This window comes from Cardiocondyla obscurior, linkage group LG02 (assembly GCF_019399895.1).
Source record: "Cardiocondyla obscurior isolate alpha-2009 linkage group LG02, Cobs3.1, whole genome shotgun sequence".
NCBI lineage: Eukaryota > Metazoa > Arthropoda > Insecta > Hymenoptera > Formicidae > Cardiocondyla > Cardiocondyla obscurior.
In genome coordinates this window covers 8,775,611-8,791,295 of record NC_091865.1, presented here as the reverse complement: position 1 = coordinate 8,791,295, position 15,685 = coordinate 8,775,611, and the positions used below count along the sequence as shown (strand labels likewise).

The following is a 15,685-nucleotide window of genomic DNA, read 5'->3' as shown; positions in this document are numbered from 1 at the left end:
TGTTTGTCGAATATTCTGTTCAACGTTATTTTCATTAATCTCTTTTCCAATCGCGCGTAACCGCGTTAACTCATAAATACATACGCGCTTGTCATAATTTCGATACAACCGAAAGATTTTCTATGCTGGGTTAAGCCCAGCGCAGGATGCGGTCGATAGGTTCGCAAACAAAAAGATCAAATTACATATAGTGTTAGATCTCGAGCTTTTAATTAAAAATGTATTAATCTCTCGGATGATCCTCAGCTTTCCTAATGAGACTGATAAATTTTAATTGGAAGGTTACGCATTTTTATTTTTTTTTGTCTTTTTTTTTTACGCGCTACGCGCGCACAGTTTTTCAAAGGATCTCAGTTTGCGCGCGTTATTATATTTGGGGACATTAATTAATTAAAATAATTTATAATTACAATTAGCGTGTGCCGACACATCCTCGCACCTGAGACTCTGCGACCAGAGATTTTGTTAGAGATTTTGGGCCTTGAAGAAAAAAAGAGGACCGCAAAGAAAAGTGAGACCGTCAATAGGTTCGATCGTCGCTTGACCGATGTCCTTTTTGCGCGAAGTTTTCGGAAGTAATAACGCTCGAGTATATGGCGTGAAGCAAGTCAAGCGAGAGAATCAACAATTAACAAATAATTCACGCGTCACACGAATTTTTTAACTTTTTAAGATAGGATGACACTGACAGGGACAAAAAAATGTATGATCATACGGTAGCACGGGTATATGAATTTTCATGGCAACATACCCCCGGTGCATCCTACTCCTCCGTACCGTATCGGTTTCTAATATGCAGATGTCTCGCGCGTATCACCAGCGAGAGCTTTACATATTCAAAAGTTAAGCAACACTCACGCCGGGACGATGCAATTTCGTTTTATTGGCCTCTCTCACCTGGAAAGTTGCTATGTATTCTACAAGAAGTCATTTACTTTCTTCGCTGTAGTACATGACGGGCAAATAAATTTTGACAGTCCGATAAAGACAATATACATAGATCGACAGCGGCGCGAAAGAACCGAAAATTTACGAAGCGACGTTATATGTTGACGGTGTAAATAAACTGTCCTAGTTTTCGGGCCCTTGTTCACATCGCTGTAAAATTACCTCTTTGAATGGGAACATTTTGGAATGTGCGGTATAAATCAATTCGCGTTCGAATGCACTCGATTATACGCATCGTACGATAGTCGATGAATAGTCGATGAAGTGTGATAGAAATAGCTACAGCATGTTTCTAGCTTTAAACTGGATGTGTAATAATTTTTTTTTTTTAAAGTTTTTAGAAAATAGCATTAAATTATTACAGATAATGTGAGGATTTAATAAAAACATTGATTTGCAGGTATTTTTTTTTAATGTAAAATGTGATAAGAGGTGTGAGCACAAAGTTTATGGGAATATGTGTAATTATTCTCTTTCTCTCTTTTCTCTTTTTTTTTTTTTTCCTGATAAAAGAGAGAATTTCTCTCCCGTACGTACCTTTAGAAATCTGTAAAAATTAAATTGCACTCTATTCTGTGAAAAATGATACGCCCCAATTTTTTATTCGCATAATATTTCATATCGTAATTTCACATTCAGCTCTTTTATGATAAAATATATGCAAAATGATGTTTGACTTATCTATTCTGGATATTGCGAATAAATTGATTTTTAATAATACGTAATAAGAACAGAGATATTGCTTTGTAGAAAATATGAATTAATAAGCGACAGGAATTAATAAGCAATTTTCAAGCTTTTTTAATTTCCTTCTTTCGTCGTGATGCAAAAACCTTTGAGATAATTTCGAAGATTCATCTTTAACTGTCAGAAATTTATTAACACCGATTTATTACAGAAATATTTTTCTTTCTCTTGATCTTGCAACTACAAATTAAGAAATTACACTTTTAAAATTGTTTATGTATTTAAAAGAATATTAAAAAATTTAAAAGTTTTTAATAAAAAAATCGAAAAACTTAAAAATTTGATACATAATTTGAATTGTTTTTTGTTTCTTCTATGCGCACATAATTTAGTCGTTTTATAACAATAGAGTAAAAATCCACAGTTATTAAAAATTAATTTAACGTTTTTGGCGAAGCTTTTACTCATGCAATACAGTACAGAAAACCGAGTGTAAGTGCGCTTTTCAATGCCGCCCACGTGCCTTTTCCACACGTCGGTCACGTATTTTCACCTACAAAACCTGGGTCGACCGTAAGTTTCTACGTATGGAAACGTCTGGCAGCGTATGTGCAAATGGTTTTAATTACGGATGTAAATTACATCTGCGTCAATTTAACATTTCAGTAACCCGTTATCGAATTCGAAAAAGTTTAAACGTTCTTAACGTCTCAAGGAAAAATATAAAATCGACGTAATTAACATGTAAATTCTGTAATTTGTTTCCACGCTTGTATATTAAAAAAAAAAATTATTTTTTAATAGTCATGTAATATAATATTTATAACACGAACTTATTAGCATCTAATATTAATTGCATTTTTCTCGTGTTACTTAATATCGTTAAAGAATCTTTTTCAAAAGTTATTACATAATTCTTGGAAAAAAAAGAGAAAAAAATTAATTAAGTTTTTATTTTTCATCTTGCTTCAATTCTTTCTTCGCGGCAGTACGAAAGTGGCTAAAGTTCCCGCCAACCAATCATTATTAATGTTAAATTTTCTGAGGCGGTAATACGGGCAATGATGGATGTATTATAAAATTTTCATCGACATTGACTAATGGCGCTCCATTATCGAATACAGTTTCGTCTGAATAGGAAGTAAATTGCGCGCTCGATAGTGAGAAACGATACGCGTGGGAAGCAAACAAGTTGAAGTACACGATGAGTTTATATCGGGGTACAACTAAACCTTCTTTTCCAGATTCGTCACGAAGCGATTCAGAGAAGTGCAGAGAGAAACTTTGTAATTTTACTTCCGTTTCATGATATACTTTCATCGCTGACACTTTCCGTTAAAAACAATTTTGCACGCAATCAAGTATAAAGCAGGAGTGTTGTAAATTTTAAAGCAATGAAGCTGAACTTTTATCGTAAAATGTTTTATACGCGTCAAATAGGAGCCTTAAGTAAAATCAAAATTAAAGAAAACGTTTTAATTATATATATATATATATATATATATATATATATATATATATATATATATATATATTTATATAAAAAAAAAAAATTAAGTTGATAACGTAAATACTCAAGATAATCCATCAGACGTTAATACTGTATTTAATCACATTTGTCTTTATTGCTTGTCGGCAGATCGGTGTCTGGAAATCCTGGGAAAAAGAGGGTCTAGACATTAAGGACATCGTCTGGCCGGGCAATACCCACACTCCTCCGCAAGGCGTGCCGGAGAAGTTTTACCTCAAAATAACCTTTCTAGAAGAGCCACCCTACATCAATCTTGCACCGCCCGATCCTGTGACCGGAAAATGCTTGGTGGATCGCGGTGTTCACTGTCGAGTGGCCAAGGACTCCGATATGGTTGGGTAAGTATGAAAAATAGGATTCTTTTTCCAGAAAGACATATCCGTCAATACTTTATATCGATATTTAGACGTTTAAACATTTACAAATCAGGAAATAATTATCAATATAGGTGTGGTATTCGCGTGTCCTGTTAATTATTAATCTCGAATTACTTATTGATATTTATTAATAAATTATTTTTATATGCGAGCTACATTTCACGCTGCATATTTCTTATTTAGTATTTTTTGTGAAATTTCTTATTTAGTATTTATGTACTAAATACTTTTTTTTTTAATCTGAGTTTAATCGATTTTTAAAATATTATTAATAATGTTTTCAAACGGGATTTATTGAAAATGGTTCTGCGTGTAATATATTATTACTGCCGTGTACTAAAATAGACAGATTCTAGTTTGTAATATTCCGGAGAAATCGACTTATTACGACGGACTCAACGGTGCTTTTAGGCAAAGACCGAATATTAAACCCGACTACCATAGTGCATGACACACTTATTTCATTTACAAGGGGTACTACTATAGTACACGTGGTGCTTCTATACCAAGTTGGAAGAAGCCTTGTGCATATCAAATCCAAAATTAAAGGGTCGGTCTTTGAAAGCATTGGACAGGTAGGGCCAGACTAATACTCACGTTTCATCAGAGAGCGAAAGAGGTGACACTTATAATGCCACATAATGACGTTTATCATGCGGTAAATCTATTGGAAAGCACTTTACTACGTGTCTTTAGCCTTTAGTAAATCTTTGAAGTTTGCGTTTAATCCTTTAAAGTACGCCGCTAAATTTTATCATATTCAAAGATAACGAGATAAACGTGAAATGGGCGTAATTGCGATCATTGCTATAACGACTTCGTCTGATAGTCAAACGCAGGTGGCTTATTTTCATCAGATTGTTTTATACCGATCTTCGCGTCAAACGCGAGCTGGAAATTGTTAAATTTTATCGTACGTGTTCTCGAACGTCGTTATCCAATTTGGAGTATCATTGATATCGTTTGGGGTTACAGTCTCCGGCAGACATTTTCTGCATATAACGGTATTTATTTGCGCGAAACCGGGTCACGTAATATACGTTAAAAACTCTTTCCTGCCTGCATTCTCTGTATAGTATATAGTGTATGCGACAGCTGTTGCAAGCGCTCGTTTTCAGTGTAAACTCGAGAGTCCGCGAAAAAATCTATTTCTGTGTAAAAACAATACAGCACTTGGTTCGAAATAGTGCGAAACAAAGTGGCTCTCTACATTTGGATAAATTTTTATATTTGTTTTGTTGGCAAGAAATTGTTAGACCAACGTTTTCATTCTATTCATGTGTCATTAACTATGAATGAATCGGATAAAAAATAAGCTGGAAATTTGGACTGCAAATAATACGTGTATTTTTAAACGTGACGCAAAATTAAAAAAAAAATTTTTATCTCGAATGTTTTACAATAATTTGATCGGAAATTTGCTGTTTACATATTGTTTAATCGTTCGCATCTGTGTTTTTTTTATTTTTTTTTTGTGTGTTTCGTGAAATTTAATTCCAGAATATTTAGTTTAGACTGTTAGATCGTATTATTTCTTTTGTTATTTAACCATTATTCTCGTGATGCTTCGAATACAAAATTAAATAACGAATCCTAGTAACGCACGAGAACAGAAAAAGGAAGACAACGATTTAACGTATATTTGTACACGTCAGATCCAAGAGTCCAATGCGAATCGCGCTTCGAAAATAGACAGCCGACAAGTTTCCCAAAGGCATTCGCGAGAATAACAGCGTGGAAGTAATTGAAACTCTTCTCTTTCTCTTGCGAGAAACGCAAGTCGTGCGAAGAAACGTTAGGAAATTACAGTGAAAGAAACAAATTAGATACAAGTCGATTTTCAACTTCAATTGTCGATGTCACAGTTATCCAATTCTACGGAGAAATTTGAAGGAAACAAACATTCACAAATTGATAAATCATATTACAAAACAGTGAGAGAGATTTATTCTGTATAATATTTTTGCTTTATTTTAATTTAGTAATTTTTTAAATAAATATTTGTCGAATTTATTTGCCTTTTTAAAAGCTAATGTTAGTACTGTAAAGAAAATATATATTTATGTTTGTAAAAAACGCATATTTATTTGTAAAAAAAAAAAAAAAAAAGAAAATAGTACTTTTGATTTCACTAAATTGAGTTAATAAATTCTGTACGGCGAAAGCGCATTTAGCTACAGATGCGACGCGGAATGCATACTTAAATAAGAAAGGTTCTGAAAAAGATTAAACCATTAGGAGAAACTTGCACATCGCATTACCCCTTTTTTTTATGTACAGTCCGCGGCAACTAACTGCTGCCAATAAAAAATAAAAATTACGTTTCATCAGTCGCTACAGGGAACAGAGGAAATTACCTAATTGCTAATTGTGTGCAGCCTGGAAGAACAGCGCGTTACTCTCATTTAACGAATTGATATTAGAGCTGTAAGAAACTTAGGGAGGTATTGCACGGTGCAGAATAATTGGCAATAAATTATACCGAACGTAACGTTTCGCCGATGATATACCGTCGGCACGAATACCAATTTGTCCGTGTTACATTTTTAATTTTTCTTTAGTCCGGAGATCACATTCTCATCCAATTAAACAAGCGAGATAATAAATGTTACCTCACCACGATTATTTTCAACGGAGAAAAATGTGCTTGAAATATCAATGAGTTCATCAAATTCATTTTGATAAAAGATAAAACCTTTCGTATTCGTATCTATACTTTGTGCTTGAATATATACGCGTCAAAAAAAAAATTAATTTTACTTTTATACATATACATATATACATATATTTTTTTTACACAGAATAAGGTATTATAAATGTGAAAGAAAAATAATATATAACGATGTAAAATTTAATAGTTTTTACCGTTTTCACAATTCACTCTCTACTGCGTTATAACCGTTTAATAGATCTTACGCTAAATATTTCATTATTGCCACACTTATAATCTCTGGCAAGACCTCGCGAGCAACGAACATATCTCTCTATATTAATATGCAAATCACTTAGATATCCTTTACCAGAGAAGTGGCTGAGGCACCTACAAATGGTAAAGGACAACCTCTTATCTCGAGTATGGAACGGAATACAAACGCGAATAAGTTCCTGTGAAACGCGGGGCTCGTTTTACGGTTTAAAATGCAGTCGAGTTGAAAGCGGAAGAAATTACATTAACGTGTTTCAGTGCAAAAATAGATTAACCCCAAGATGGCCTAACTTAATTCCAACGTTTGTAACGCGAATCATAAATATATACGAATTATTTCTGTAAATACAAATATATATATATATATATATATATTAGTCTTAAAGGAATGTTCGCCAACGACAAGAAAAAGAAAGAAAACGTTAAAAAATTTATTTTGTTTGAATATTACATTTCGGTTCATATTGGTAATGATATTTTGTATGATAATATTTAATCGGAATCTTAAAATGAAATTAATAAGAGAGTTTATTTGAGGCTTTAACGGTACAAGATAATTACCTAAACTAACGTCACCAGACTAACTTGGGAGGATTATAATTAATGACGATCAACTGCGATGGACAACGTCCATTTTGCTTGAAAGACACCGTTAATGACGTAACTATTGCAGCTTTATTGATAGACTGTACATGTGTATAAATTACAATACAAAACAATGCTCAAGTTTCTACGATGCGATAGTTTGGTAATTAATATTACGAATATTTTGACGCAATTAAATGTGATATTTGAAGTTTACTTGCAATTTATATAGGCATATATTATTCTACCGCATTATGTCCACAATTATTGGTATCCTTTGACCCGTCCATGTAGGCAAGGTATCGAATCTCTCGTTAGTACGCAGGTAATCGGTGTTTCCTTCATTCGACTAATAACGTTTCCCGATAATTCGGAAATGCGAATCGATAACGATAAACGCTGCTTCAAGGCGAAGGCGTAATTCAAGACGGCTCAGATGTCCGTAATAATCTCTATTATACCTCATGCTAATTTGCGAAACGAGAAGGCTACGCGAACGTGTCTCGAAAGCTTGATGCTTGTGTAAAGACGGAATTCCGCAAGAGTGTTGTATCGATACGAAAAGCTCCTCGACGGAACACCCGTGTAACACTTCTTCAAGGTAAAGGCCTCTCTTTGTAGCTCCAACCTCCTTTGTAGCTCCAACTCTTCTACTTTCGTGAACGAGGGAAGAATCTACTTTTCATAAAGTAGTAACACGCTTGACAGACTGTCGAGTAATTCAATGAGATTTTTAACGCAAGGCTGCTGAGAAAATTTATTTTAAAAAAGAGCAAAGTTAATCACTCCTTTCTTTTAAGGATAATTACATTTATGTAAAATAAAAAAAGTATGATACTCTTTTAAATTTATATCAATTGTTAGCGTAAAAAAATTGGCGTTATAAATATTTATTAGGAATCGCGTGACAAGTGCCTGCAATATGTATTTCTCATTAAAAATATACAGTATAAATAATTCTTTTTTTTATGAAAGAGACTAGTTAGAATTAATTAATATTTAATTACTTGTATTAATTTAAAATCTAAATTATTAAGTATTATTAATTGTGAAAAACAGTCAAATCGTAAGTTTTACAAGCAAGAAATGGCAAAGTAGAAAATTATGAAACATGAAGCAAAAATAAAGCTCGATAAAAAGTTAATCGTAAGAATATATTATACGTATCACATAACGCTAGCCACTTAATCTTTCGGAAACGATTTATCTGTCAAACGTCAAGCGATCACAGTACGTAAAGAGCTGCCGTTCATTTTTCACGCTTCTGATACGCGGCAAAATAGATCCGCGGTAACCGGCCGCGGCTGCCTGTTGTGACAAATCACTGTCATTGGATCGATCCACTGTGAGGATTTAAAGCGCGATTTTTGTGCCATTTGCGTCATTGGCAATTAACGTGTCGAATATCCAAGGAAATGAATTTCCGGAGGAATATAAAAACCGCCCGCCGTATTATAAGGAACGAAAGAGAATTTACATCAATTACAACGATGAACGCTGGCACGTTCCCGCATATGCCTCTGGGAATATCAACGTCAGGCATCGCTCGTCTGCTGACTAAAATTACGCAAATGAAGTTCGCGATTAATGTCGTTTTATATAATGCACACGTACCAGTTTTACTCTACGTTACTTGCCCGCAGTAGTAGAAGTGCGTTACTGTCAGACATACGTGTCCGTGACTTTAAGTGCACTCCATTATTGTCGAGTGGTGAGACGAGTCTTGCGCGTTATTCGTCGTGTAAATCAAAAGCATACGTTTATTTTTGCGGTAAGATAATTTAATTTTTTTTTTTTAACACCCTTGGTCAAACCTGCTGATTGAGATTGATTTTTATGCGGTAAATATTCAATTTTCCGCTCAAGTATTATTTTGTCGAGACTGTTGCGCGTTGCAATGCGTAAAGTTATCGGTTACAGTATTCAATGCAGAGATGTCCAAGTATATCATTTTGGAAATGTTATCGGACTAGCAGCGACAGTTTGTTCGCACATATGAAATTTTGTATATATATACATATATATATAAGTTACTGTAATATTACATAATTACCAAGAATCTTACTTCAGAGAAGGAAGTCATTTCCGTCCTCTAGAGGCATATAGCTCATCACTGGTGAAGGTACATTTACTATGTAATATGCAGTAATACATTATACATATAACGTGGTTCATAAATTACTGGTCGTATATGTCTTTCAAAGCAGATGAGTTAACATCAACGTTAACCGTTCGGCATTAAAACAATAAGGAAGTTTGCTGCGAACGACTTTATTGATCCGTACCGGTTTTAGAAACTCAGAAATAGTTCCTGACAGCGTACTCACTATAGTTTCGGCATGTATAATTTTGGATAACTTTATACGCTAATATTATACTCGTATATAATACGAATTTGTTAAATAAAATTGCAAGTATAAAAGTGAGTTAGTTAGATGTGTAAAAAAAAAAAAAAGAAAAAAAGATATTAAGAAATATAATTATTATTACATGTACGTATATATACGTACTTAACATATTTTACATTAATCAAGAAACGTAAATTTTTACCGAAATTTTTAAATTAGTTAAACCTTTAAACTATTTATTTAACACCACCATGAATCAATGACAAAAGTAAAATCTTATTCTTCCGAGCAATAAGCCACGTAACATATCGCACGAAATTAATTTACAAGGGTCTGTCACATGTGATAAGCTATCGCAGAAAACGTAATGCCCATTACATCGGACAGTGTCGGAAAATCTTTTGAAAATGTCGACTACGAAGAGTTAAGATCAAAGTTTTCGCTTCTTATCCGACGCATTACGCGACAGAAACTGAAAAGTTGAAGGCATTACGGGCGTGAACTTCTCGCTTTTAATGCGACGCTACATTTTTCTCCGTGGTAACAGTGGCAGCAGACTGTGCACTCCCTCGAAATTGTGAGCACCTTTTACGTGCCGCGTGCCACTGCGAAGAGAGTGGCAATAAACGTCAGTAGCAAAGCATTTTATGACAGTGCCCTCACTACGATACTTTTCTAGGCATCGTCGCCAAGCTGACCTACGAATATGTATTCGATTTTTATCACCGCCGATTCCGAAATATATTTTCATCGAGACATCGCGCTCTATCATATCGCGAAACGTATTTGCCCTATATTTATTTTACTGTTCGCGAGCAGCGTTCTTCATCGTGTCCCTTTTTTCTCGACAAATATTTTCACTTTAGACAAAAAAGGGCGCGATTTTCAGTGAGATTAATACGTTCTTACAGCGACTGAAATATAACTGCAAATATATTTCCACATTATATGAAAATATTTATGTGGCACCTCGTATATGTGTACGGTGCACCTCGGTATAAAATAGCTCCCGACCGGAATTTTGACTGACGTAATGACTTTTCTTTTTATTTTTATAGGCAAATTCTCTTTTTTGATGAAAGTTTAATTACAAAACGATATTACAAAAGCACATAAACATATATATCGCTGCGTGTATTCCTTCAAAATCGGAAATATGATACAAAAGAAAGGATGAGATAGGGCACAACACCGAATTTTATTCACGTGTGGGTATTGGAATTCGATATTTTCGTGCGTCGCATACATGTCAGCGCATCGACGAAAATGCCGTAATCGACACCGTAAACAATGCAAAAGTCTGGTTGAATATACCGTTATGGAAACATATCTATCACCCAACATTTTCAGATTTTTTTTTCTTGTATTTTTTTTTTTGAGAATTTTTTCTTTCCCCTTAAAAGCATTGTTTTGAAAAACATTGTTTTTGATCGATTATTGATCATAATTATATGACGGCATATCAAATTCACGATAAAAAATAAAACAATTAAAAAAGAAAAATAACTATGCATTTTAATTTGGTCGATAGTTGTGTATGATAGATTTAAACAAACGAAACTTGAATATGTATATATTGATTTCTAAATTTTACTAAAATAGTTTTATCATTTTTCCGAGTTTATTTCCAATTTTATTAATTGACATTAATACGGTATATGTACATACCTATTACGTGTTTAAATACCTCATTCTCAGAGCAAATTTAATTTTTAATATTTTGCTATAACAAATTAAAAAAAAATTTTTATGTTACCCTGGCCGTCATGCTAAATGGAGCACGATGTCTGCAAAGCGATGTTGGCAAACTTTTAATCGGCAATTTGAAGTAACGCTTCAATGAAATCGACCACATTCATTCAGCCGCAAATAAAATACATTGAAACAACTGTTTGAAACAATTATTATACTCGCTTTCGCCAATTTAAGCAATTTACTATCGAGGAATCAATACAACATATCGTTAATATGCTTTTGTCAAACTGTGTCAAAATGTATTTCATTCACGCTGCAATTAAAGCTGTATGAAATAAAATTTGTTTACATTTATGAATTATTCAGGGAGGAAAAACAACTGTTATTTAATATCCTTTGTGTTAACTGATACAATTGTAATTCAAGCAGGATTACAATACCTCTCTATAAAACATAACGATCGGAGGACTTTAATTAGAAAAGGAATCTGTTGTGCGGTTTTTGGAAAGTTAATTCGTATTATATAGCTTTAGTAGGTATAATTAATTTAATTGAATATTACTTTACTTTATATTTGCGTTATCGTAATGCAATACAATCAACGTGCATTTTTGTGAAAAAATTATTATATTTTAAATTACGCTTTATACTTTGTTTATCTTAATAATATTGGACACTTAGTATATCAGCATTAATCACGACTTAGACGTTGTACACAAAAGAGTTTAATGTTACTCTCAGAGTGAATCTTGTTAGTTGTATATGTCAGATGCATGAAAGGGCTTCATTCCGAGGGGCGATTTTCTCAAAAGGCGGCCAACAATGGCTGTCAGTTCTTGCTCCAACGACATCTGACCCGAATGGCACAGCTGCGGTGAATTTAATTGCACCTTGCTTATATACCGGGATAAAGAGTGAAGCAAGATCGTTTAAAAGAACGTCGAAAAATTTTTCAGACGAAAAATAAGGGCGCCTAAATAGAAAACTTTTCCAAGGCGTGTCTCGTTAATTAATAATTTCTTTACGGTTGCAATTCTAATTTTCCTTGAATACATTACTCTCATTTATAATAAATGTTTATTACGTAGAGAGAAAAAAAAAAGTTTGCTTGTTACACGAATAATATAATGAAAATGCTTTGGGCGTATTGCTTTGAAATATCAAACTAGACGTTTCTTTAAATAGTTATCTACACATATCATAATATTGTTTGAGGAAACAGAGCAACTCACTTATTCAGTCTCTTTACTTTCTCTTTAAAGCTCTATTTTTACTTTGTCACAAGCGTCGATCTTTGTTTCTGAAAAATTTTTCTTTTATAAATAACGTACAAATTGTAAAATTTTTTTAAATTAATGTACTTAATTTTGTATTCTTGAGATATTTTTCAGTATTATTTTTTTTTTACGATTACATTATATTTTCGTTCTTTTGTACAATATTTTTTGAATGAAATGTTCTCAAAAATTCCGATAAACTATGCGCTTACATGTTGTATATTACAACAATCGACCGTATCTCTTAAGACTCGAAGAATTTTTGTTGTTTATTTTACTCTCTTCCGAAGTTGTATGCGCAAGTATGAAGTGCAGGAGATTTCTCATATCCGCTACAAATACTGGCCCGTTTACGAGCTCTCGTTTTATGTTTCAGAATAGATATTCAATCGGCACAGAAGAATGAAAGCTTTTATCAGTGCTGCAGTGGATTTTGCATCGATCTGTTACAAAAGTTTTCCGAGGAAATTGGTTTCACTTACGAGCTCGTAAGGGTGGAGGACGGCAAGTGGGGTACTTTGGAGGTAAGCTTGAGCAAAATTCATGAAAGGTGCTGCTTACGTCGCACAGAAGATAAATGTGCCTTGTAATGCAACGAGAAAATTCCCGCGGAACGTTTACCGCATCTGCAACGACGCGGTTATTCCTCCTTTTTTTTTTTTTTTTTTTTTTTTTCGTACATTTAAAATTTCTGTCCTCTCACGTTTACGGCAGGCAGCTAACATCGCGAGGAAAACGTAACACGGCTTGAGCACGACTGATCGTTAACATCTGTTTTTACAGTTTCGAAATATACGTAGTCTCGCGAAATATAAAACAAAACGCGGAGAAAGGACGATTGCGCTCCACTTCTCCCAGCCCCGCAGATTTAGGAATGTAATTTGAAAGCTGAATTATCTGACGATAATAATTATCTGCAAGCACGTGTGTTGACCTAGCTATTGATGACTGTTATTACGAAAATCTACGCATGAATGAGCTTTCAACGCGTTTAATTTCCGCTGCACAAAAGTTGCTTCCGACGCCGCCAACGTATATTTACGCCTCAACAGCAGCTGAGATGGCTTAAAAACAAATAATTTTCCATTTATCGTGGGTTCTAATCACGTTACCGCATCATTATCATTATCATTTCATGATTCTCGCGAAAATGCGGCGCGTATTAAATTACGATTATTGGTATTGAAGGTGACGAGAAGAAATAAACCTGTTTTGCGCGTATAATAAATTTCAATGCTTTACGTTTTGTTACATATTATAATTTCAGATATAATTATAAATTTTATTTCATACATTTCAAGTGTCATTAATTTACGTTAATTCGTTCACGCGTTACGTCTTTTGACGTAGACAATGTTGCGAGCGATAATCGGTTTTTATTACAAACCTCACGATTTATCACTTGTTGTACGCAGCATGGAAAGTGGAACGGGCTTATAGCCGATTTAGTCAATCGGAAGACTGATATGGTGATGACTTCGTTGATGATTAACTCGGAAAGAGAGGCAGTGGTAGATTTCACTGTACCTTATATGGAGACTGGCATTGCCATTATTGTAGCAAAGAGAACGGGCATAATATCTCCCACCGCATTTTTAGGTAAGAATCACATTTACAGAGATCGCTTCTCGCTAACGACGTTTTAATAACATGCACGAGTTGACAATACGTTTAAAAAATACATATTACATTTATCACAAATAAACAATATTACATAAATTGAGTAAAATATTTGCAGTGACAAATGATAATATTATTTCGTAATATTAATAATGTTGTATAAATTAGGAGAATATTTACAAAAGCAGTAATTTCGTGCAAATTGTCACCGCCACGAAAATATATATGTGGTACTCAGTGGCAGCTGAAAGCGGGAAACTCACTTTAACACCTAAATTAACAATACAATTTTCAGAACCGTTCGACACGGCGTCGTGGATGCTAGTAGGCATTGTCGCCATACATGCTGCGACGGTAATGATACTGCTCTTTGAGTGGGCATCACCTTCGGGTTTCGACATGAAGGTAAACCCTTCAGGCGCTGCGCAAAAACTGGTATTTTTTATTTCGCTTTTCATTAACTATGTGTTAGATGTTTCCTTCTCGTTCGCACCTTCAACTTCTTAATGCACAAATGTCACGGTGTCATAATTAGAATAGTAATTAATTACAATGCATGCTTCGATGTTTGTCAGGGGAAAAGACGTTGATGGATTAATATCGCACTGACTTTTAATTCCCGGTTATTGTTTGTATTTTATATAATTTTACATAATTTACACAACATTTTTTGACGTACATTTTTATTAATATAAATAAAAAAAAATTATACAACAATCGATGCATCTGCACCTACGATGATCCTGTAACATGCAAACGAAATTAAAGTTATTTGATACACTTTTTTTTTAACGCTATGATTTTTTTTTGCATGCAACTCACAAGAAATAATTTGTACAAGAATGACGTTTATATCTGTTCTTTCTTATACACTAATAACATTATTTAAATATGTGTGTAAAAGATGTTATATGTATAATAATCAAAATTATTAAATTAAAATTTACAATTGAAAGAAGATCATAATTACATAATAATATTCTTACATGTAATGTAATTTGAAAATTTACCAGTGTTTCTATTATTATTACATATACATTTTTTTTTAATCCCAATAAAATATTAATTTTCTTTTTACTTTTCCTTTCTCTCTGCAGAAAAATCCATCGACAAATCATCGATTTTCGTTTTGCCGCACGTACTGGTTGGTTTGGGCCGTATTATTTCAGGCTGCCGTCCATATCGACTCTCCCAGAGGATTTACAGCCAGGTTAGTGAAAAGGATCCCTTACCGCAGGACGTCGTTCTCCCGACGAATTTTAATTACCGACCCAAGATAGAACTCGAGCGACAAATTAGTCTTCCGCCTCTTCGCTTAACCATTCGAGATCGGCCGCTGTGCATAAATGTTCCCGGACAAACATTTGCTCGCGACAACCATTCTAAAATGTAAATTACTCCAACTACTTATGAGTCACCAATCACATTGCCTCAGATCCAGAATCACTTGTAAGTTATGCATCATGTTGACGCAGTTCAAATTTAGTGACCCAAATTGATGTAAATTAATTAATTAAATTCGATTTAAATAGCGGGAGATATTGAGAATTCTTTAGAATGCTTTAAAGTCTATCGCGATTACAAGATTAGAAAAAACAAGCTGCAAATATTTGTAACATACATGTATAATGTATTACAAATCGTGATTTATGAAGATTATTAATGTTAAATATTAATATGTTGTGTACATA

General features: G+C 33.7%; 1 protein-coding gene across 10 annotated transcripts in view; it reads left to right on the top strand.

Moving 5' to 3' along the window:
• Positions 1–15,685, top strand: part of Nmdar2 (NMDA receptor 2) — a 154,781-nt gene that overhangs the window by 126,919 nt on the left and 12,177 nt on the right. For 9 of the 10 annotated variants that reach the window (XM_070671824.1, XM_070671849.1, XM_070671816.1 and 6 more), the window contains 5 exons: positions 3,275–3,504; positions 12,751–12,898; positions 13,790–13,973; positions 14,290–14,429; positions 15,092–15,204. In XM_070671824.1, the coding sequence (XP_070527925.1) occupies positions 3,275–3,504; positions 12,751–12,898; positions 13,790–13,973; positions 14,290–14,429; positions 15,092–15,204 (815 nt within the window). The remainder of the gene's footprint in view (positions 1–3,274; positions 3,505–12,750; positions 12,899–13,789; positions 13,974–14,289; positions 14,430–15,091; positions 15,205–15,685) is intronic. The other variant, XM_070671832.1, reaches the window with a different exon arrangement.